The 24,794-nt window shown below is 41.8% G+C and overlaps 1 protein-coding gene across 2 annotated transcripts; it reads left to right on the forward strand.

Moving 5' to 3' along the window:
- The first annotated feature begins 1,443 nt into the window (after nucleotides 1–1,443).
- On the forward strand, nucleotides 1,444–23,958 carry ZCWPW2 (zinc finger CW-type and PWWP domain containing 2). Of its 2 annotated transcripts, XM_075211270.1 has the most exons (9): nucleotides 1,444–1,569; nucleotides 10,708–11,025; nucleotides 11,885–12,029; nucleotides 13,893–14,015; nucleotides 16,260–16,318; nucleotides 19,649–19,710; nucleotides 21,138–21,235; nucleotides 23,138–23,268; nucleotides 23,594–23,686. In XM_075211270.1, exons 1-9 carry the CDS (start codon nucleotides 1,538–1,540, stop codon nucleotides 23,598–23,600), a joined length of 975 nt encoding a protein of 324 aa, XP_075067371.1. In that variant the 5' UTR covers nucleotides 1,444–1,537; the 3' UTR covers nucleotides 23,601–23,686. The 2 variants fall into 2 exon arrangements, with proteins under 2 accessions (XP_075067371.1, XP_075067370.1); XM_075211269.1 differs by lacking the exon at nucleotides 23,138–23,268 and having other exon boundaries at nucleotides 23,594–23,958.
- The last annotated feature ends 836 nt before the right edge of the window (nucleotides 23,959–24,794 follow it).

The raw sequence follows: 24,794 nt of genomic DNA on the forward strand, positions 1-24,794 counted from the left end.
TAAAAGCACAAAATTGAAAAGCACCACCAAAATAAATTTAGAGGCTAGTACTGGCATATGGCTTTGAAAGCACTAAGGTCTGAAATCAGTACAGGTAAATTTATAAACAGTACAAATAATGACATCATAATAAAATAAGTACAGTAAAGTACACTGGTCACTATACAATAGTTCACAGGTGAAGACATTGCAATAACTCAAAATTCTATTGGTAAAGCCTCTTCCTTTCTTCTCCAGAATAACAACTGAGATAAAGACCTTGCTAGTCATCTTTACTGTTCATATGTGTTTATGTCCTCGGGCGACCGCCACTTAAAGTATACAGACAGGTTCTTATTGAAAGCATTTGTATTTAACAAACAGTAACTATGAACAATTGCAAATAGAACAAAGTATCTTTAATATTGTGATTGCACATAATAAATCAAGTACATAATAAAATACTACAACAATCCGATTGATTAAATAACAATCAGATTACCTTCATTCAATTTGACTTTAACAACGAATATAAAAAACTGGAAAATCCTGGGTAAAAAAGGGGCGCCAAGCATACTGAAAGAAAGGGCTTCCACATAGATATGACTCATACATTAGTTAAGCAAATAATATCCAAACAGTGGTCAGGGTTGTGTATAGAAATGCTGGTTTGCCCTGGGGTGCTGCCACGAGCTGCCATGCTAACTGCAACTACTGAAGTACCTTATAAGTTGCTGTTGCCCAGAGAGCCAGGATGTCACTTCCGGACCTTGGTAATGTCAGTATAAATGGCAGCCTTGTATAAGTGCTGTGAAAAGAACTAGCAGCTGCAGCAGGCTGTTCAAGTTGCAATAAATATATGTGTATAACCAGTAGAATGTTTTTATTTTCATGCTCCATGTAAGGCATACTTGCCAACTCTCCTGGAATGTCCAGGAGACTCCCGATATTCAGGTAGGTCTCCCGGGAGAGCAGGCAAATATCCCGCATATGGCATCTTGCTCCTCAAAATGACGCGTTTCGCAGGGAATCACGTCATTTTGGCCCCGCCTCCGCGGCAAAAAAGGCCCCCTGTCTGGGATCTCCCGGAATTAACTTACCAAAGGATGGTAAGTATGATGTAAGGTATTGCACCTTGAGCTTCCTGCCGCAGCTCTTAGTCATTTTCACAGCACTTATACAAGGCTTTCATCTGTACATTTGTCAGGGATCTTGGTGTATTTGAAAATGTGCTTCTGTCTCTCCTTAGCCCCAGCATTCTAAAAAGATTGAGAAAAGTTATTCAATAGTGCACTAGTGATTCTATAGAGAGAACTGGAAAACATGTGTGAGTTAAGACACACAGATCTATAACTGTCCATGCCTGTGAGAATTGTTAATTATATCCATAACATGGTCAACTCATGTAATCTGCATCCGGAGCTGTACTTGCTGTAGACATCATTTTGACTGCCTGCTAATGATTTGTTTTTTATTTCCTAAGAAAAGTCTAATATTCCTGGCAAGTGTGTAAAGTCTTCTACTGAACTGAGCTTCGAATTTTACCAAAAAATTAATAATGGAGTATAACCGTGTTGAAAATATTGAGCGGTGAGTATCTCACTTCCTCATGAGGATATTCACTCTACATGTTTGATACATATTCATTCTGTCTCCAACGTGCAGGGGACTGGATAATTCAATGGAGAATCTCAGCAGCACCAAATGGATGATATTGCCATTTAATTCAGGCAGTCGCCATTCACCTTTGCATTCTTTAAGCAGCGATGTATAGAAAATGAAAAGGGGTTGCACAGAATTTACGGAGATGGATGGGCATAAAGAATTAGAACATGTAACAAAGAATATATTAGAGCCGACATTCTCTTTAATCCCTTCAGTGCTAGGGACTCAACCTCCACATATACGTCTAAGGTGCTAAGCACGAGTCCCACTCATCCTTAGAACAAATGTGGACAGTCTCCTTGGCGCCTAGTAAAAGTATCAAATAATGCATAAAAATAAAATATATGTGCTCCTGAACATGAAATAAAACAATTTATTATGTACACACAGAAATAATAGATAATTGTAATCCTGTCCTGGCCAGAATGGTCCACAACTATACAAACAGACAGTTTAATGTACTAGACTCAAATGAGAACCAAGATATAGATATATCGCTCTATCTATCTATCTATAGTATATAAAACAGGGTATATAAGATACATAAGATGTATGTCAATGGCATATGGAGCAAAAAAACCTCTCACCTAAAAGGTAAATCTTACCAAGCAATGCCTGATGGCGGTAGAGCAAAGCCTAAGCCATGCTTGTAGCCAGGATACAGTCCCAACATGCTAAACAGGCTTGTCCTTAATATAAAAAAACAAGGTCCTTGTCACAGTTTGGTATTCTGGACTCTTGGGGGAGTGATAGTAACTGGTGTGAAGTAGGCACACTGGTAATGTCAGTTCTATACCCAGACAGCGAATAGACAACAGATGCAGGATAAGGTACAATTAGCGATTTAATGATGCTTGAATGATCACAGAAAGTCTTGGTAATTAAGCATAAGGAACATAGGAACAGGGTGAGCAGTACCACCAGCAATGCAGTATGAGTGCATACAATATAGCAGTATAATCAGTGTATTCAAATATATAGCGATAGCAGGAACAGTCCAGCAACAAAGTGGAGATGGTAATGCAGCAGGTATATGAGACCACAATGAGGCAGCACGATACAGGAGGTACAAGTAACAGTTCAGCAACAAAGTGGAGTGGGTAAGAGCAAGCAGCTCAGATGATACGACCTGTAATAACCACTGAGCCACCAAGACAAATGTGGAGTAGATGATCTTGAGTGGTGCAGTCCATGGAGATGTAGTTTGAGCAGTATAGCCTTTGAACAGCACACAGCAGAGGTAAGTGTAGTCTGAGCAGTATAGCCTTTGAACAGCAACACAGCAGAGGTAAGTGCAGTTTGAGCAGTATAGCCTTTGAACAGCAACACAGCAGAGGTAAGTGCAGTTTGAGCAGTATAGCCTTTGAACAGCAACACAGCAGAGGTACTGACGATCCAGGTGAGCAGTATAGCCTTTGAACAGCACACAGCAGAGGTAAGTGCAGTCTGAGCAGTATAGCCTTTGAACAGCAACACAGCAGAGGTAAGTGCAGTTTGAGCAGTATAGCCTTTGAACAGCAACACAGCAGAGGTACTGACGATCCAGGTGAGCAGTATAGCCTTTGAACAGCAACACAGCAGAGGTAAGTGCAGTTTGAGCAGTATAGCCTTTGAACAGCAACACAGCAGAGGTACTGACGATCCAGGTGAGCAGTATAGCCTTTGAACAGCAACACAGAAGAGGCACTGACGATCCAGGTGAGAGCACACAGAATAGGTAGGGACCTAAACAGCCAGGTAACTTGATGAACAGGCCCAGAGGAATGGGAGGAGGTGCCTTTTCAAGTTTAGAGCCAGAACCTGAGACCAATAGGAATCTTGCCAGCAACAGACAGGTGCTCAGTCTGCACATGTGCAGATCAGACTAAGGGTTTGAGGGCTGCTAATGAGGCACAGGTGAGTGTCTTAGTCTTTGTTTATGGAAGCCGAATAAGCGCTGTGTGACAGTCCTTTTTAGATAAGGAGGAATAGAGTTCCAGTATATGATAGTAGGTATTAATATATTCCGTACTACAGAAACAAAGTCTGATACACAAAGATGTACCCTCCGTTCAAAGACACATTTTCAGTGCTTCCAAAACGATAAGTAAATATTTGTAAAGAGTTGTTTCTTTTGTTTTGAGAAAAAGTCTTAGTTGTATATTTACTAAACTTAGGGTTTGAAAAAGCGGAGATCTTGCCTATAGCAACCAATCAGATTCTAGTTATCATCTATTTAGTACATTCTACAAAATGACAGCTAGAATCTGATTGGTCACTATTAGCAACATCTCCACTTTTTCAAACCCGCAGTTTAGTAAATATACCCCTTAATGTTCAGAGCACAAGTAATCTAGAATATGTAGAAGGAAATCTAGTAGAGGTGTAAACCTCAACTTACATGATGTTGTAGATGCAGAGCTTATCTTCCCTTAGTCGGATGTTTCTTCCCTTTAAGGGGGCGGCGTGATGAATCTTGCCTTGGTGTCCAGATTCGGAAGGTGCGCGCATACGCTGTAGTCCCTCTGTCTCCAATGCTGTTAGTTGTGAAACAGCTGTCGTAACTGCTCGTCTCCGGCCGGGAACATGAGCAGTGCTGAAGATGTAAATATCCAAAGAGGAGAATCGGGTTCCTCTCATTCTGCACACAGAGTAAAATCTTGTAACTGGTGAAGGGAGGCTATAATTGACGTTTGAAAAACCTAGTAACTCCAACGCTTTTTCCCCCGCTGCTTCTTCAGGGATGTGATACAATGAAGCTGTTGTGTTGTCTAGTCATCTATTTAGCTCCAAGGGTCTAAACAACCAGCAAATCCCTGCGGACCACTGAAGATTGACAGTTCTTAGCGAAACCATAAAGTCTCATATATAAGCATAGTTCTTTGTAGTCATCCAATGTTCTTTTTTTCCTTTTTTGAGTGTGTAATAGGGATTAATAATATAGAGACAAATACTATAAGGGATGTAGAGTCTTGCAGAAAGTATTGAATGATTTTGGTGTCTTATGTATCTTGTATACCCTGTTTTATATGCTATTGGTGTATATCTTGGTTCTCATTTGAGTCTAGTACATTAAACTATCTGTTTGTATACTTGTGCACCATTCTGGCCAGGACAGGATTACAATTATGCATTATTTATGTGTGTACATAATAAATTGTTTTATTTTATTCCATGTTCAGGAGTACATATGATATTTTATTTTTATGCATTATTTGATACTTTTACTAGGCGCCAAGGAGATTGTTCACATTTGTTCTTTCTGATAAGGTATATAGGGGTCACCTTTTGCCTTCTCCTTTAGACAGCCTTCCCTCACACTGTTCGTAAGGTTGCACAGTTTATTGTAACACATATCTTCCACTCATCCTTAGCACTCATGTTATTAAAGATGTAAAAATCTCACTGTTTCTGTACTGCAGGAATGGTAAGTATGTGTTGATGGTCGGAGCCAAGGAAAGATTAGGGGTATGATGATGTCCTGTTTCAAAGGATATGGCCTGTTAGAAGGTATTGTCTGGTGATCATGTGTGATTACTAGACAATAACATCCTACACTACAGAAAGCATTAAGAAGTCCAGGGATAGGGGAAGAGGGAACGAATATCCACATACTGGATTCAATAAACTCTTCAAATAATGTGGCCCTTTACTGATTATTGTTTGGTGTTCACATGTGATCTCCAGATATTAACACCCTACACTATATAAAGCAGGGGTCAGGGAACTTTTTTACCTTTTACCCCAAAATATATTTAGATACGCCGAAGTTAACCCCTTTATTTCAAAGGAAGGAAATCATATATTATTAATTATTGGAATTCAACATTTTATTGAATCTATTCAAAATTTCTTGGAAAGCTTCAAATTCAAAACTTCAGGTTTTGGAGAAATGATGTTGCTTCATTTATGATACGAGAGCATCAATATTGGGGCATTTTGATGTCAGAGCAATTTGGATACAGTCTTCAGCGTCCAATCGATTTCTCTGCTTTGTTTTTATGTTCGCTAGAGTGGAAAATCCTTGTTGCAAAAGGCAGCAACTTTTTGACTGCCTCCTCATGTGCAATTTTGAATGCCTTTGCAGCTGTTGACATCCAAATATATGACAGATCTGCTTTGTTTTCAAATGCAATACGTGCTTCATTATTGCATCGAAGCTCAAGAAGTGCCTCTGCCAACCCTTGAGGCTCTTCTGGTGCAACTGCAATATCACATTTAAAAGGGTCTACAATCCAACTAACAGCATGTGAATCGGCAGCATTACCCCCAGGAATTAAATTTTTACCCCACTTGGGGTAATTTACCCCTGTTCCCTGACCACTGATATAAAGCATTAAGCAGCCCAGGAATGTGGCGTGGAGTGTGTAATGCTCAGATCTTCCCTATCCTGGCCCTGAGAAACCGAAAAGAATTAAACGATAGTCCCCTCTTTCAAAAGATGTACCCCCTTAGTAGTTATTGTCTGATAATTACCAGTCAGTAACATTCTATACTACAGAAAGAGTCAAGCTTTCCAGGGAAGGGAGAGGTTATAATGTCCAGATCTCAGTTGGGCCTTAAAGAGAAAGTAGAATAAAGAAAGTAAAGTCACCATTTGATATTAATATGCATCAAAGAATGTTTATTACTGAACTGGGCAACAAGGGCGGATTGGGAACATAAAGAGGCCCTGTAAAAAAATCTGGAAGTGGCCTCATGTGGGCGGGACCAAATAAAGTGTAGGCAGGGCAAACAAAAAAAGAGGCGGGATTAGTACAAAGTTAACTATGCCATCAGAGGGCTGAATATTGCTTGACTGCCCATTACATACAGTGGCGCACGCAGGGGCGGTTTCTGATTCTCCAGAAACCCCCCCATGCGCTAACTTAGTGGCCGCCATAGCGGCACTATCCTATACAGCAGCCGCGGCACTGTCAAAGAAGCGTCCGCGGCGGTGCTCTATTGTATACAGCCCGCCGCGGACGCTTCTTTGACAGCGCCGCGGCTGCTGTATAGGACAGCGCTGCCGATACAGAGCTGCTGCGGAGCAGCTCTCACTCGGTTTTTTTTTTGTCGTCCCCCCCCCTGACAATCCTGCGTGCACCCCTGACATACCACTGTTCCCCCAACATTCCAACTCACGGGACAGAGCCCTAAATCAGGACTGTCCTGCTGAAATTGGGACACAGTTGGGAGGCATGTGTATTGGTTCACCCACATAATGGCTGCCTGTGGTTGCTGGTGTCTCTTGATCATTTGCCGCTTGTCTGGATCCTGGAATGCTGGGGGCCCTATTTGGGGAAAAAATGGGCACATGAAATTTAGAAAACTCCAATGAACTCTGGTGTTATATCAAAAGAACCCTCGTTTAATAAATTGGCTTCTCTACAGCCCCAACATTAAAATACTAGTATTCATACTTAATAAATAAACCTATTTCCCTCCCTCCAAATTAATAGCACTTACATTTAGTAATTATAACCATTTCCCACAACCATGCCAGCATTGAATAATTCATATTTATACTTAATAAATAGCCCTCATCCCAAACTTAGCCCCACCTTCAATTAATAGCCCAAAACCAACCCACCATTAAATTACAGGTCCCATCACCTCACCTTAAATCAATACACCCCACTATTAAATTAAATAGCACCACCATAACCCCACAAATAAATTAATAGTACCCACCATTAAATAATTAGTTCCAACCTGAAGTCTACCATTAAATTAATAGCCTACCTCCCACTGAATTAAAGAAGAGAGCATCCACAGCCCCAGCAATAAATTAATAGCATTTACGTTTAATAAATATACCAATTTCCCGCAACCATCACTGCTATTAAATAATTCATATTCACATTTAATAAATAGACCTCATTCTTCTCAATCTCACCCACACATTCAATTAATAGCCCCCAAACCACCCCATGTAAAATTAATAGGCCCCGCTATTAAATTAAATTGCCCCACCATCACCCCACAAACAAAATCACACCCATTAATAAGCCACCACGTACCTCACACCCATATTTCATTGCCACAAGTTCCCATTGCCAACACAAACACTACATTGCCACAAGCCCCCTTTGCCAATACAAACACTACATTGCCACAAGCCCCGTTTTATCAACAGACAAACTACATTGCCACATGCCCCCTTTGCCAACACACACCATTGCCACAAGCCCCCTTTGCCAACACACACCATTGCCACAAGTGCCCTTTGCCAATACACACTATTGCCAAAAGCCCCCTTTGCCAACACATACCATTGCCACAAGACCCCATTCCTAACACACACCATTACCACCAGTCCCCCCCGCTGTCCTCACACACAACATTGCCACCAGCCCCCCTGCTGCCCTCACACATACACACAACATTGCCATCAGCCCCCTGCTGATCTCACACACACTGCCATCAGCCCCCCTCTGCTGCACTCACACACACTGCCATCAGCCCCCTTCTGCTGCCCTCACACTCAAAACATTGCCATAAGACCCCCATGTTGCCTTCACACACACACACACACACACACACACTGCCATCAGCCCCCCTGCTGCCTTCACACACACACATTGCCATCAGCCCCCCTGCTGCCTTCCCACACACACACATTGCCATCAGCCCCCCCTCCTGCTGCCTTCACACACACACACACACACACACACACACACACACACACACACTGCCATCAGCCCCCCCTGCTGCCTTCACACACATTGCCATCAGCCCCCTGCTGCCTTCACACTGTCACAATTCTGATGAGGGGTACCTGCTAACGTTGGCGCAGCTCAGGTATCGGGTACGGAGTCTAACGCGTCCTGGTCTTCTCCAGGAGCCCCTGCAAGGAGGTATGGGTTTCGTTGCTGGGAGCGTGCAGGTCGTGGTCCCTTACGGAGCCGTGTAGCGAGCTACAGAGGATTGTCAGGTAAGCCGATTCGGTAACGTGCCGGCAGCGGATGAAACAGGAAAATTCAGGAGAATGGTCAATCTAGCCGGGTCAGAAGTGCCGAAGAACAGAACACGGGGAGGATTCAATAGAATATTCAGGCAAGCTGGGTCGGTAATGGTAGTACTGCGCAATCCAAAGAGAAGTCAGGCAGGCCGGTCAGGAAACACAGAGGAGCAAATAGCAGTCTGGAACCAAACTGGAACTACACAAAAAAGCAGGAGCTAGGAGGACCTAAGGTGCCAGAGTCTGACCTAAATACTGCTGAGGGCCAATTAATGTAGTGCCGGTTACACTATGCAGACGCGTACGTTGCTGGGCAATGAGACCCTAATCAGATCGCCGACAGCGGCAGATGATGTCGCCGCCGGCGATCTGATTGGCGTCCCATTGCCCAGCAATGTACGCGTCTGCATAGTGTAACCGGCACTAGGGCAGACAACCAGACGCGGCAGAGGAGGAGGAAGGCAGCCAGACAGAACGGAGGGACAGCACCTGACACACACACACACACACACACATTGCCATCAGGCCCCCCCATGCTGCCTTCACATACACACATTGCCATCAGCCCCCCTGCTGCCTTTACATGCACACATTGCCATCAGCCCCCCCTGCTGCCCTCACACACACACATTGCCATCAGCCGCCCCCTTGCTGCCTTCACACACACACATTGCCATCAGCCGCCCCCTTGCTGCCTTCACACACACACACATTGCCATCAGCCCCCCCTGTTGCCTTCACATACACACATTGCCATCAGCTCCCCCTGCCGCCCTCACACACACACATTGCCATCAGCCTCCCCCTGCTGCCTTCACACACACACATTGCCATCAGCCCCCCCCGCTGCGCTCACACACTTCCATCAGTCCCCCCCGCCTCTGCTCTCACACACTTCCATCAGGTCCCCCCGCTGCTGCGCTCACACTTACCTTCCAACCGTGCTTCTCTGCTTACATGGAACGGCACCTCTCACATGGTGCGCGTCCCATGTGATATCTAATTCTTGTGAGATAGGCCAAACACAGAGGGGAGGGACAGCATATCCGCGGCCACCGGATGGCCTTGTTGGGAAAATTCCTGATAAGGCCTATGACCAATCGGCCCCTGCTGGGCAATATATATGAAATGACTGTGGCACTTATAAGTCCACCATATTCTGTTTCACTCCTCTGCAGCAGGATGCCATGTTAGGATGAAGGTGCTTCTCTAATACAGCAAACAAAGTGACCGACAGCTTTGCAGAAAGCCACTGTGTGGATTGGTTAATATACATGGGCAGGGCCAGTGATGTCACAGTAACTCAGATCACTGTATTCACTGCATTCTCAGCTTTTTGATCTATATCAGACATACCGGCCTACTCTCCTTAAATTTTGGGGAGTCCTCCAGGACCCCAGAAGAGTAAGTCACCCTCTTGGATCCCACCTCACTTTATTGTGCAGGGGCAGATGGGCCTGAGGATGTGAATTACATCATCATGCCCCACTCCCCTGCATGATGGCGCAAATTCGAGTAACCACACTTCCTAGGTCGAAAAAGTAGTAAGTGTGGTATCAACTCCCATTAGAAACCAGTCCTAACTATGTGAGAGAAGCTTCAGCTGTGTGTAATAGAGAGGGGAGATAATACTTTACTTTTTAATATATCTTCAGTGAAAGGGCTACCTATGGACGCATCTTGAGATGTGTACATCTGCATGTGAACGGAAACACACTATTTTTGCATGTGTTGTTTTGGGGCATAATTTAAAACCATTTTGCAAACAACTCTGCATAAGTTCCTATATACATTTGCCACCAGCGTCATTCATTGTCACTGCTCTCCCATGATGACAGCAGCACTATTTATGCCTGTGCACCCATAACAGCCAGGAACCTGTGTCAGAAACGTACAGCAGCCTCTGCCCAGAAATGTTGAGTTGGTGCAGAGCTTGTGAAAAAGGTTTTATTTTACTTTCTCCTGAACACAACTACTGTGGACTCCATTACTAATAATGAGAGCCATGATTTTTCCTTTGGGACTTTACAAAATTGTTGGTTTACGGTGGTTGCGTGGACATAATTTGGAATATTGTTATTGATAGTGTATTATTATTTATATTACCTAATTCCCATTACCTTCATCATTTTATTTTACAGGCCATTGTTTACAGAACTAGAAAGTGTGTGTAAAGAGTATTCATTTAAAACCAACTTTTATTTAAACAAAGTTTGGCTACAGTGTGAAAAAGACAGCTGTCTCAAATGGAGGCTTCTACCAAAAATTGATGCCGGACAGTTTGATCTCAACCAACCATGGTATTGCCATCTAAGTACTGATCCTTGGTTTAATGATTGCTCAATTCCAGAGCAACATTTTCCAGAAGAATCTCAGTTTCATAAGAATGGATTCAAGTTTGTTTACTCTCGATTTCCGGTAGGAAGTTTAGTAATGGTGAAGCTAAACCAATGGCCAAGGTGGGTTTAAAAAGAAAATTAAGAAAGTCAATTTCAATCCATAATTTTGGCATAATACACTGCTTGAGCTACAGTTTAACCAAACTGTGATTTCTCTGTATACCAAGGGTTTTGAGTTAACTGAATGAAATTAATAGACACACAGCAAATTCAACCATTATGAATTAATCTGAAAGTGGTTGTACTGTGCTAAATTCGAAAACAGAAATGTTCTTTTTAATGATTTACTATTTTTTAATGTGATATCTAAACAGGTTCATAAGGTAATATGAGTCTGCTGTAATGCATAGCACAGCTAACAGCTGACTTTTAAGGAAAGGTAATACAATACAATAGAGTTTAGCTTCATGTACAGCATCTTGAATATTTTTTTATATTTCGTTCCTCTTAAAATGAAGTAATGAATATTCACCAGTTAACAATATTTTCGATTCAGATGCAATTTATTTTGTTACTACATTAATTGGCATGCCAGAATTTGCAATAGAAATGTAAAAAGTCTTGCCTCATCTTTTCTACTTAATGTTAAAGCAGCAATGCCACATAGATTTTTTTTCTTTTCTAAATTGCAAGTTATTTACATTTTAAGCAAGTATCTGATAGTATCCTTCTGCAAATCATTATCTCCTTTTTAAATGCTCTCGGGCAAAAAAATGGCTGCCAGGCACAGAGTTAGTCTGCTACACAGCACAGGCTCAAAGCTGTCAGCATGTCATGGGATGACAAAGGGCTGAGCAGGAGGATGTTTGCCAGGAAGCTTTGAGATAGATCTAGATATATTCTTAGATCCCAGTGACACAGCTGATTTTTTTTATGGGATTGCTGTTTTAAATGTTCAATTTAAATGTTGTTTTTAAAGCTGGCCCGCCATTATCTGTGATGATCCTCTCAATGGACAAGAAGCAACATACTTTAATTATTACCATGTTGAATTTCTTGGTAAACCCCATACTTGTGGTTTGGTATCGTCGGAAACCATAAGTCCTTACCCCACGCCAGTCAAGGTAAGTGATTTCTCATATCTTTCTCTCAATCATAGGTAATCCTGTTTTCTCCATATAGTTGGGTTTGGACAAAATATTTTAACGCTATGTAATATCCCTTCATTTCTTCATAGCTGTGAAACAAAGTCTCAATGATCAAACCAGTTTTCCCAATTATCTGTTGCATTTCAAATGATTTTTTTTCTCATGGCAGATAGAGCTCTCTTTTGGTAACATATTGCAGTACATATAATTTATTTATTTTATATGCAGACCATGGCTTTGAATGTGGACTATGTCCCTGGAAGCTGCTTTGGTACTGTCTCTACTTGTTGACCTACGCTTGACCCTGACTTTACTTTTTCTATGGAATAGGTGCTGCGTTTGCCTGACTGTTGATTTCTCTGGTCTGACATTGATCTTTCCTGTTTATCTGAATTTTTATCCTGGTTTCTCTGATCTTGTATCCTGCATCCTTTGTTGATGAACACCTCACCTTAATTTAATACCAGTGATCATAACTTGTTGTAAGGGAAAGAAGTCTGGTCACTGTTGTTGATCAGTAGAGGAATGGGAATGCTGTGTACAGTGAGGGGACAGGAATTATACACTAACTACGGTAGTCAGCGATTTGGATAGTGAGGCTTCAATCTTTAACCCCTCTGTAACCAAAAGGATTTCATACCTTTTTTACTAGATTTGCTTTATCTTGGTTAAACTAAGAACAATTTTTAACTGCTTTGCACAGCCAAGTGAATTTCACAGTTTTTTATTATCATGACAGAGTGGGCTGCTTTTGGTAGCGTAGTGAATAATAGCATCAAGAGATACACATTATATATGTGTTATGTAAGGTAGGACAAAGTTATAGGACCTATAAATACATTTTTATTTTATTTCATTATATATTTTTAAAAATGTTATGTATTTATTCCTTTTAAAACAGGAAGCATGTCTCAGGTCTCCCCAGCATTGATAGACACAGACAGACTAATTAAGAGTTAGGAGTAACCCAGCTACAAGGTGTGGTTTTCACCGCACCCTTCAGGTGTAGAAAGATTTAGAGTTAGGGACGGCTGTTGGATGCAGGCTACACTGGACCTATTTATGAAACATAGTGGATGCACAATGCATATATCTAGGTCAACAATCCTTATACCCCGCACCAAGGAGACAGCTTTGAAAATAGGAATTTGATCTGTGCACCTACTGTGCACTTAGCGAGGACCATCCACACTACACCCAACTCGTCCTATTTGCTGATGTTCTTCAACAAGCACATCCATCTTACTCCACAAACTCACATACTTTGGCTGAAATTTAGAAGCAGTTTATTGCCAAACAAGTTTTTTGTTGCCACACCACACTGTATATCTCTGAAACCAAATGCCACAGTCCACAGCAACTATAACTTTTTTTGAGTCTTACTAAGTCTTGGATACCGTGTTTGTAGCACATATAACACTTATACAATAGCAAAGAGCAGGGGTGAACACAAATCGTATAAATCCTAGGAGCACCTGTTTAAATTTAGGCATACAACACCACAACAGTGTATTTTGCACGTTGCCTTCACTGTCCTGCTTGTTGTTAATTAGACCCTGTGTGCGGCATGTGGTTGCTTGGTTATTCTAAGTAATTACTCTCAATATTATCTCTCAGGCAGTACAGTTCTTGAAGGGCTCAATTTTTGTAGCTGATTTTTTTCAGTTTCATTGATTTTAGTTTCTTGATGAGACAGCATTTTCAACATACAGTATAATGAGAGATAATTTCATAAAACATAGTAACAAAGTAGGGTGATATGTCAATCTAAATAATATTTTGTTAAAAGCACCTCAGCACTTTAAATAAAATGCACTGTTTACTTTTCATTTATACCAGACAAAAGGCAAGAAAGCACAAAGATGGTATACAAGTGCATTAGAAGAAGCAGAAAAAATATTTTCTCTCACTTGTGAACAAAGAATTCAGATGTGCCATGTAACACAGGCATACATTGAAAAGGTAAGTTAATGGATTTGTGCAATTTATCATCATTAATATCAATGACAATGCTATGCTTCCAGCTTTGTAGCAACAGTTTGGGGAAGGCCCTTTTTTGTTCAACATGATTGTGCCCTAGTGCACAAAGCAACGACTACAAAGACACTGCACAGAACCCTGACCTCAACCTTTCACGGTCCGGAGACTGGATAGGAGCACAGTGGCAGGGAGGAAGGCTGGCTAACAGGAGATAAGATGGAAGAAACGTCAAACAAGCCGGGTTCGGTACACAGAGAGGCGTAGATGTCCAAAGGTTGAGGCAGAAGCGTAGTGGAGGGCAAGCCGAGGTCGGTACACGTGTAGTAAATGCGGGTAGACAGCAACAGCAACAGGAGCAGGAGTTAGATCACAGGCACAGAGCACAAAAGTCAGGCACTGGAGACAGGAACTGGCCAGGCTTTTATAGGAAGTCAAGGGGTGGAGCTAAGTCATGCTGGAAGATCAGGAGATCACTGGAACTGATCTAGAACACAGAATAAAGGCAAGGCACTGTCCAGAAGCCAGAATAGCTCAGTCAGCAGAGCAGGGCAGAAGCCCTGGGTTCGAATCCTGACACAACCCCGTCAAACACCTTTGGGATGAACTGGAATGGAGATTGCCAGCGACTGATGATGGCCTTCTCGACCAACATCAGTGCCTGACCTCATAAATGCTCTACAGAATGAATGGGCACAAATTCCCACAGAAACAACATTTTGTGTAAAGCCATCTAAGAAGAATATAAGCTGTTATTGCAGCAATAACTTATAATAATTTTTTCTCTTGCTATTCATCGTGATAGCCAGTACATTTTTGCTTTTACCTACCAAGAACGGGCTACCTCAAGGGTACCCAAGGACACCACCCCAGGAAGTTATGGTCTTGTATAAAATATAGATAATTTACCTTTAGCCTCTACCTCTCTGCAAAAGCATGTACAGTTGACTCACTACCTACCTCTCAACTTTCCTGATTTTAAAAAGGGTATGGAGAGATTATATGAAAGTGGACAAAGTTTCAACCAAAAGTGGCATGTGCTTGGGCAGATCGGGAATGTGACTTATTTTGCCATGATTTTACATGTCTAAATATTGGGAGGTATTTTGCTATGTTTGCTCTCTTCTCTCCCCTAAAAGTCTTCCAAAAAGGTGGTTCAGCTGTAACCACTCTTAAGTACATTATTTGGAGCATTACATTTTTTCCTGGAGAAAGATTTCTTACTGTGGACACTATCCTGGATATTCATAAGTACCCAAACCCACATCTCCCAGATGCAGACCATTTTGAGTGTAACTGACAACTGTTGACAGCAGATTTTGGGATACACATCTATCCTTGCATACACAAACACATCAGAACCCTTGGAGCTCTTTAGGCTCAAGCTGTGGACAATTCTATCAAACAAGCTCTGTCATCTGCACTTGCATAAGACTCCCTGGTTACGCAAAACCTCTTATTCTGGTCTGTCATGAAAGATCTTGGTTTGTATTATAGGTTCTTATACAGCAACATGGTGATAAATGCAGACAATTTTGTTATTGCAATTCTCTTCTTGATTCTGTAACGTCTTGTTTTCCCTTGTGTCTCAGAGCTGTAGAAGCCACAGCTGTTATCTTCTTTAGTGTTAGGTTCTCCTCACTGTGGTAGTTCCACTTGCACTAGCATCACTATTAGAGATGTTCACTGACCCCCGTGTTCTGGTTTTGGTTTTGGTTTTGGTTTTGGATCTGGATTAACTTTGTGTTTTGGTTTTGGCAATATAAAGAACAGTCGCATGAATAGATATTTTATATATGTAGTTTTAAAACAAGTGTTTTCTTTTTTTTTATTTGTAGTTTACTTTACTTCGATAAGGAACTGTCTGGTTAAATGGCAGCATCCATTTACCACTTAACCAGATACAAAGATAGGCTACATTACCCTGTCATTTCCTGTCTCATATATCAGCTTCTCTCTGTTAGAGCTATTATTACCTTAAGCAGTGGTAGTCATTACTGTGAGGACCAAAAGTGCAGAACATGCCCAAAATTCAGACGTCTGAGTCTACAAGTGCCAGTATTGCAGCTTGTTTCTCAGATTACATGAAACGTTGATATTTTTCCCTACAGAATGTCAGTTATTTTCTGGATTGTATAATTGCATTTTCTGTGGAATTCTGTGTTTGCACATACATCATGACAGCATTGTTAAAATACTGTATTGATATATGTCTTTTTTTTATTTCAGCTAAAAAAGCCTAAAAGGAAATATGTACGGAAAAATGCAGTGATTGAAAGTAATGTCAAGTAAGTTAAAATAAAATTATGCTCAACAGCATCCATGGATAGCTATTTCTTATTAGGGAATCATGTTTCAGTGTTATGATGGTCAACTGCAAGTTCCCTTCTTTCTGTAACATAGTTGTAAAAGTGCAAGAAAACTGGAAGAAACATTAGTCAATTTAAGCTATCCCACATAGAATATATATATTTTTCTTTAAATATCAAGTTAAATACCTTCTAACTCAGGGGCCAGGGAACTTTTTTACCTTTTACCCCCAAATATATTTAGATACGCCGACGTTACCCCTTCATTTGAAAGGAAGGAAATCATATATTATTAATTATTGGAATTTAAAATTTTATTGAATCTATTCAAAATTTCTTTGAAAGCTTCAACTTCAAAACTTCAGGTTTTGGAGAAATTATGTTGTTTCATTTTTGATACGAGAGCATTTTGATGTCAGAGCAATTTGGATACAGTCTTCAGTGTCCAATCGATTTCTCTGCTTTGTTTTTATGTTCGTTAGAGTGGAAAATCCTTGTTTGCAAAGGTAGGTTGCAGCAACTTTTTGACTGCCTCCTCATGTGCAATTTTGAATGCCTTTGCAGCTGTTGACATCCAAAAATATGACAGATCTGCTTTGTTTTCAAATGCAATATGTGCTTCATTATTGCATCGAAGCTCAAGAAGTGCCTCTGCCAACTGTGAGGTGCCCACGGGGGGAGGGGTGGAGAATGTCCCAGCGCCCAAACGCCGCAGGGGGAGAAGGCCCCTGACTTCGTGTACCGGGCACTCGTTTTGCTGTAAGGGAAAAAGGGAGAATACGGGAGGGACAGTTCCCCAAGGTGAGTGCACCAATGGAACAGCCCTCCCAACGACAATACTCACGTACACACTCTCCGATGGGGCCCCCTTGGCTCCTTCCGCCTACCTTGTCTCCCGAACAGCACCTGTAAGGAAAGAGAGACAGCACAACGCCAGCCCTTCCCAACACCTCTGTTACTCACCCAATCCCGAGGGACCGCTATGGAACTCACCACACCGTATTTTGCCTCAGACCAACCTCTCGCGTGTCCGGAGACGCTGTGCCTCACAGGCCTACGCCCGTGGCCCGAGCCCCGGCCGTTAAGCCCGCCTTGTCCTGGGGCTCAGGACTTAGGTACCCTTCCGGACGGATGGAGGGGTTTCTAAACACCGCTGCAGGACTCTACTTCGTACCTAGGTAGGAACCGAGTGTTCCCTACGCTATGTCAGGACCTAGCGTCCTGCTAGATCTGGGCCGAATGCCCACTGGCAACTACAAGGGCCTATTGCCGCTCACAGTCAGGGACCTTATGTCCCTCTACCAGCAAGGACCCGGAGTCCTTGCTAAGCTACAGGGCAGCCGCCCTGCTACGCTCACGGAAGCCTATCGCTTCGCTAACCAGAGGCCTATGCCTCTCTGCACTAGAGGGCCTTGCGCCCTCCTGCAGTCCTGAGCCTTGTGCTCTGCGACAGCTCAGGGTCTTGTGCCCTGCGGGGCAGCCGAGCTCCTACCTATTCTGGCCTACAGCCAGAAGCTACTTACGGGCCTTGTGCCCTGTGGGGGGGAGCCGCGCTCCTACCTGAAGGCCTCCTACCCTGTACCCACCTAAGGGCCTTGTGCCCTGCGGGGGAGCTGCGCTCCTACCTGAGGGCCGGGTGCCCTTCTAACAACTAGGGCCTTGTGCCCTCTAAAGACCAGGGCCTTGTGCCCTTCTAACAACAACTAGGGCCTTGTGCCCTTCTAACAACTAGGGCCTTGTGCCCTTCTAACAACTATGGCCTTGTGCCCTTCTAACGAACTAGGGCCTTGTGCCCTTCTAACGAACTAGGGCCTTGTGCCCTTCTAACAAACTAGGGCCTTGTGCCCTTTAAAGACTAGGGCCCTGTGCCCTTTTCAACACCTACGATGGCCGCCCCTACCTGCACCACAGGCCTAGTGCCTGAAGGTGCCCCCGGGCCTTGTGCCCGACCTAAAAGAGCAATTGATACTCACCTGCTCCGCGCAAGAAAATCCGCTTGACCCGCCGTCTTGATCGCAGTCTTCAGGCGGCAGGGTAGCTCAGAGCCCTTACCTCTGGACGCGACATCCTCCTTCTTCTCCTCCGCCGCCGGACTCCCCTCGTGTTGGCGCCCGGCGGCTTATAAAGCCGTCGGCGCACTGACGTCATCAGCCGTCGCCGCGAGCCCTGATTGGCTCGCGGCGGCGGCGCCAGTAGTTAAGATGGCCGAGGCGAGCCAGGACTGGCTCGCCGATCCGGCCTCTGTTTGGCCGCCTGTCCGCTGCCGCTGGGACCTGTAACAGAAGATAGGGGATACTCACCGAGGGAACGAAGGTTCGGTGAGTCTCTTCCATCTTCTATGTTCACCCTCTTCTCGGGCCGACGGACGGGGCACTTCTCCACACAACCCTTGTGGCTCTTCTGGAACAACAGCAATTTCACATTTAAAAGGGTCTACAATCCAACTGACAGCATGTGAATCGGCAGCATTACCCCCAGGAATTTCATTTTTACCCCATTTGGGGTAATTTACCGTTGTTCCCTGACCACTGTTCTAACTCATCGATTACTAGAAGGCTCAGCTCCTGAGACTCAAATCTTATATGATTGCAAAAAACTAGGGGATGTAGTGGCTGCTTTCTTGGGGAGCTCTGTAGCTTCCTGCAACTGTAACTTTATGTTTTATAAAATGTAATAGAATGATAAGACTCATTTACTTAGTGAAATGTATGTAATTAGTTGTGCAAAGTGTTTATTTCTTCACCTAGTGCATAGCTAGTTGCATGCCTACATTACTCTTTTTGGAACTGTCCATATAAAATGGGGATGTGCCTATTTTTGCAGTATCGTAGGTACATAAGAAAATGTACATAGGGGAAAGTGTAAATAAAAATCACTAAAATGTCCAGACATCCTCACTTCAGGGCAGTAATTTAAACTTTCCTATCTCTTTCTCCAAAAATACATCTCATTTGAGCATTCTTTATGTCCCAAATGAAATTAATCATTTCTTGTTAATCATAAGATCATGGGATAACGGGACTGTCTTTATGTGTCACAGTTGTGTGCTCAAAAGCATTTTTACGCATATATTTTTGCTGACCTGGCATTCCTTAGACATAGATATACTTGTTTTATTCAAGAAGAACCTTTAAACTATGTAACTAAACAATCGCTATTACTTTTCACGATAATTAAGAATTAGTACATTATATGTATTTACATATAATATGCTAAATATTGTTAATGTAATATACATATATTGTTAATTTATTTATTATGGCACTATGTCATTGCTCTCTTAACACTTGCTTTGGTTTGCAATTGAAGGAAAAGTCGATTGAATACTTTTCAACTGAACAAAGATGATTGCCTGTCACACGGAGACACCGGTATGTCTTAGCTAACAAAATATTTAGCAAAAATTGTAATGGCTTGTTGAAATCATCTTACAATTTTTAAGTTGTAAATTAGTTTATTGTTATGTATTCCTAAAGGCTGATAGACCAAACCAATCCAATATCAAAAGGAATCTTGAATCATTTAAAATTGTGTTTGTAACAGTCTTCGTATCATTACTGAAGTTCACATGTTGAAATGAGAAAGTGGACTTCTTCACCCGTGGTGGGGCGGAAGGAGTATAGGGGTTGGTGGCTAGAGGGAGAGGGCGGTAGAGTGGGGGGGGGGGGACGAGAGAGTGGAGGAGGAGTTTTTAAGTCGGATGGCCTTGATTTTAGAGGAGAAAAAAGAGGCAAAGTCGGTGGCAGTCCAGGAGGAAGCAGGAGGAAGGGAAGGGGGCAGGAGAGTGTTGAAGGTGACGAAGAGGCGGTGGGGGTTAGAGGATTGGGACGAGATGAGGGATTTAAAGAAAGATTGTTTAGTGAGTGAGAGGGCAAAACTATAGGATGAGAGGATGAACTTAAAGTGGTAGAAATCAGCCAGGGAGCAGGATTTTCCCCAGTGGCGAGTAAATTTGGAGTGCCAGGGTTGGGGTTTGGAGCAGCGAGGGTGGACGGAGTGGGCGGGGGCGACTACATCAAGAGCGGAGGTGAGGATGTGGTGAGGATGAGGGAGACTGCCAGGATGGGGCAGGCCTGGGAGGAAAGGGGAGAAAGGAGAGTTTCGAGAGAAGAGGACAGAACTAAGCGAAGAAAGATAGTGAAACCCTGGCTAAAAGCAGCAACTATACAGAAGTAGATAATCCTTGAGATTTCAATTTATAGAGCAAGATTATTGAAAGAGATAAATGGGTGGAGAGGATACATTTTTAGGAGTATTGCCTTGCTGTGCAGAGAAGGTGCATGGCTGCTCCCAATCTGCACCAGCTCAGAGCTGGTGGCAAATGGAGAAGGAGATTGGGTCTCAAGGTCTACTTTCAATGGGAATTTGTACCGTCTGTTGCATTTTGGCAGGGAAGTGCATTTCTAGGTTGACTTTGCCAAAATTAATACAACGCTTCAAACCTACAATAGGGTCACATCCACAAGTTCCAATGTACCTTTACTCTCAAAACTATTATAAGCAAAGAATGAGGTTAAACCAAGCAGTATAGTAGGAGTAAAATAAAAACATTTTAATTAATGAAAGGGGTGGTTCTAAAGTGGTCAGACTGTTGACGTAATGTTTACAGGGAGTATCTGTGTTTAATTTTTTAGAGCCATATTTGGTTTGCACAGATCATAACAGTAATTTATTTAGACATATGCTACATATGGTATGATAAATCAAAAAGATTATTCATGTGAATGTGTGACTGAAGTGTTAGCTAATTTAAAAGATGAATAAAATGTAATAAAACTATTTAATTCAATTCTTGCAGTGATGTCTGAAGCTGAATACATTCTTCAGGACGTGGGAAAGGTTCTGCAGGAAGTAACAGAGCCTCTTTGTGCAGATAAATATGTACAAGCAGAAAAGGTGATACATTAAATTCTTACTTTACATAATAGTTGATGATATCATGTTATTTAATTTTAAAATATATAGCTTTAAATCACCAGATACTCATCAAGTTATAGAAACCTTGATTGCAGAGTTTCAAGTGTATGCTTATAGACACCAGCTTATTGAAAGTATAAAATGTTTATTCATGACATCCTTAAGCAATGTCATAGCTGTGCAACATTAAGGCCAAAGTAAGAGCATTTAAAAGATAAACTAAATTTATTCTTGTCAATTATTTTTTATACTACATTTATTTTAGAAGAAGGTTTGTTACATCTGTGTTACAATTTGTCAATCCTAATCATTGAGGTGCATGTATAAAATTTGATGCTTAGATTTTGGTCTAAAGTGTATGTCTACTCCCACTAGAGGATTTTTTTATTTTTTATGCATATATGTTCTTAAGATACATCTTACTCAAAACCTGTAGTATTTGCTCCAGGCATTTCAGGCATAGCAAGTGTATATAATTATACCCCACAATAGCAAAGGTAGAGCACAGAGATATCATATGACAGTGGCTTGACCGTGTTAATAGTAAATGCTGAAATCACATTACCCTGTTTGTTTGTACACAATGTGATAATGTAATGAAGTGTCATAAACACAAGAAAGAATAATGTCTGGACAGTGTTATTAATAAATCAAATGTGAATCTTCTTTCCTGCCACAGTTCAAATGGAAATATCAATTAAGTAATGTGAATAAACAGCTGTAACTCCATATAATATTGAAGCCACTCTAATGAATGAAATACTATCAGTGGGATGGGTCAAAACGCAATCAGCCAATCAGGTGTATCTAGCAAGTGCTGCTGATAGTCGTCATCATCATTGTATATATTTGCACCAGTACTCCAGCACCCTCCAGAGATATGTCTCCCGATAGGATTATCTTCATATGCATCCATGTCCAATTGATTCGTATTTATGTAAACACTCTGTACTTGACCAACTTGACACAAGGTAACGATTTGGTCCGCATCTGCAGTATGAAAATGTATTTCTTATGCAAAAAAGACATACATCTAGCTCTAAATGAGCCCTCTACATTGCCAGATAGACCCAATGGATCTATTGTGCAAATATAGCTTCTATTCCATGTATTGGCACCTAAAGTCATCTGTCTACTGCCAGGTCACCTTTGGTGCATTATCTTGCCAAATGTTGATTCACATACCGCGAATTTCAATTCCTTTGACGCAAAATTACACATTAATGGAGTCCAGCCATAGACCGAGGGCTGCCGACACCTGCCAGTTGGCAAGAAGTGCAGGAGAGGTAACCCTAACCCAAATGTGATCCCAGTTACAAGAGAGTAATCACTGCCATGGCCAGGCTCCAACACCTGGAATGGCTCAAACTGCTGGTTTCTCTAGCTGATTCTTTCCCAACAGCTTATTGTGGATCAGGATCGACTGGGTAACTGTAGAGCACTGCTTCATGAATACAGGGCTCAATGCAGTATTGCTGGAAGGGTAATTCAAGTGTGAAGATCATAGGATATAGTTGTTGGTAACTTGGTACAATGTCAAAATTTCTGAATATAAATTATATTGATTACAAGTGGATTGTCTTGTGGGTAAAGTGAGATTAAGCCTTAGATTTAGTTAAATATATTGTGAAGTTAAATAGATTTTTGTATGCGTCACCTTCTTTTTAAAGACTTCGAAAACAGGTGATAATTTGGGTAAATAAAACACAGGCTATTTACAAGTTTTTCCACCTTGGTGGAATAATTCAAAAGAACAGTCAATATGTAATGGTGTCATAATTAAATGTAAGATTTTTTTGAGAACCAGTGAACCCGTTAATGCACAATATTTTATTTAAATGTCCTTTACAAATTGCTCCCTTTCCCGTCTTGACTGTACAGTCAGAAGCCCTGCTGGAGAAACATAGTTCCACCACTCACTGCCATCCCCATGATCGACTGATCTGCCTTGGGAACACACAAAGCTGCCAATCTACATTACGTGCCCCTCTTCCATTCTATAGACCAAGGAAGTGGGTACAAAATTTTATGTGGCTGAAAATAAATTGGAGCATTGTTATTTATCTCATTGAAATGTTTTTTTTTTCAATACCTATATCTAGGAGCTTCCTCTATCCATCATCAAGCTCACTGCTTTGTTTTAGGCACACAATTGATTTTTGAAAATGCTTTAGATGTATTATTCAGCTCAATAATACACAGCCTATATTTACCGGTATCAACTGATGGCTTTACTTTTCTTTAAAGTCAGTAATCTTTATAGCAGTTTCGTATAAATACTTTACTGATATTCTAACGTATGCTGAGATTGACTACAATTCTTGGTTTTCTCTTTAGGATATGATCCGAAATGATGATGGCTTCGTAGACCACACCAGTGATGATGACTGTATTATTATTGATGGTGTAGAATTTAAAAGTGCAGAATCCATTGAAGCAATCGAAGAGAATTTAAAACAAATAGATTGTTTCATGTCTAAATTCCCTAGTCAATTTTAATTAAACGTATTGAAATGTTAAGAGTAATACATACAAAACAAACATACTTGAGAAACAGTTTTTTTTGTTTGCTCTCAATTAATGAAACAGAATATGTTACTTGTTTGGTTAACTGGTTGTTTAATTAGACAGATGCGTTTGTTTAGAAAATGGAGATTTGTGCTTTTATAATAGAGCATAATAAACACAGATTCCAAATGTAATGTGTGGGTGTGTTTGTTACCTACTCAAGGCAAGATTTAGCTCGGGGGGCAAGACTCGACTCAGCCTATTTTAAATTAAAAAAATGCATGTGGCCCAGTGACCCAGCCCAAGGTAGCCCACTATGGGACCGGCCCGGGAGGCAGATGCCCCCCAGGCCAACCTGATGCAAGGGCAGAACTATTGTTGTTGCAGGAGGTGCAGCAGCTATGGGGCCTGGTGACGAGAGGTGCCAGTTGATGAAGGAGACTTGGTCATGACAGAGGTCCGGAGATGCTGGTCCATTCTCTACAGATGTCCCTGTACTTAAGAACATGCACGGGCGGGGACTGTTGCATTCGCAGTGATGTCCCATTTAGTCCTTCAGTTCTAGACTTGAAAACCAAAACAAGGCTTCATTGTGCTAGCAACAGCCACCTTGCTCAGAAGAGAGGGTAGATACATTTTGCCCTCAATGGTTGTTACATCCCTGCCAGCTTGTGATATACTTCTGAAAGCCTTTCAATATAGAGCATTTCCATTGTGTTACTATAAGCCTGCTGTTCAGAACCACGCCTAATTTACCCTCCCATTCACTGTTTTTTAATTATATCTTACAAATAACATCTTTTGTAGACATTATCCTTTATATGCTGTCTAATAGTGGAAAATAGCATTTAAACATTAGGTTGAAATATAGCAAATGTTTTCTAAAAAGAACCAAAAGTCAGAGAGCTCTGGTGGCTCCATGCCAGGGTCGTTTGTAGTGAATGGAAAAGTGAAAGGCATGTGAAAGGACAAATTGGTATCTTTCAAGTACATTTCATATGGTCAGCCAAATCCTCTAGCAGATAAAAGC

The sequence above is a fragment of the Mixophyes fleayi genome, chromosome 5 (assembly GCF_038048845.1).
Source record: "Mixophyes fleayi isolate aMixFle1 chromosome 5, aMixFle1.hap1, whole genome shotgun sequence".
NCBI lineage: Eukaryota > Metazoa > Chordata > Amphibia > Anura > Limnodynastidae > Mixophyes > Mixophyes fleayi.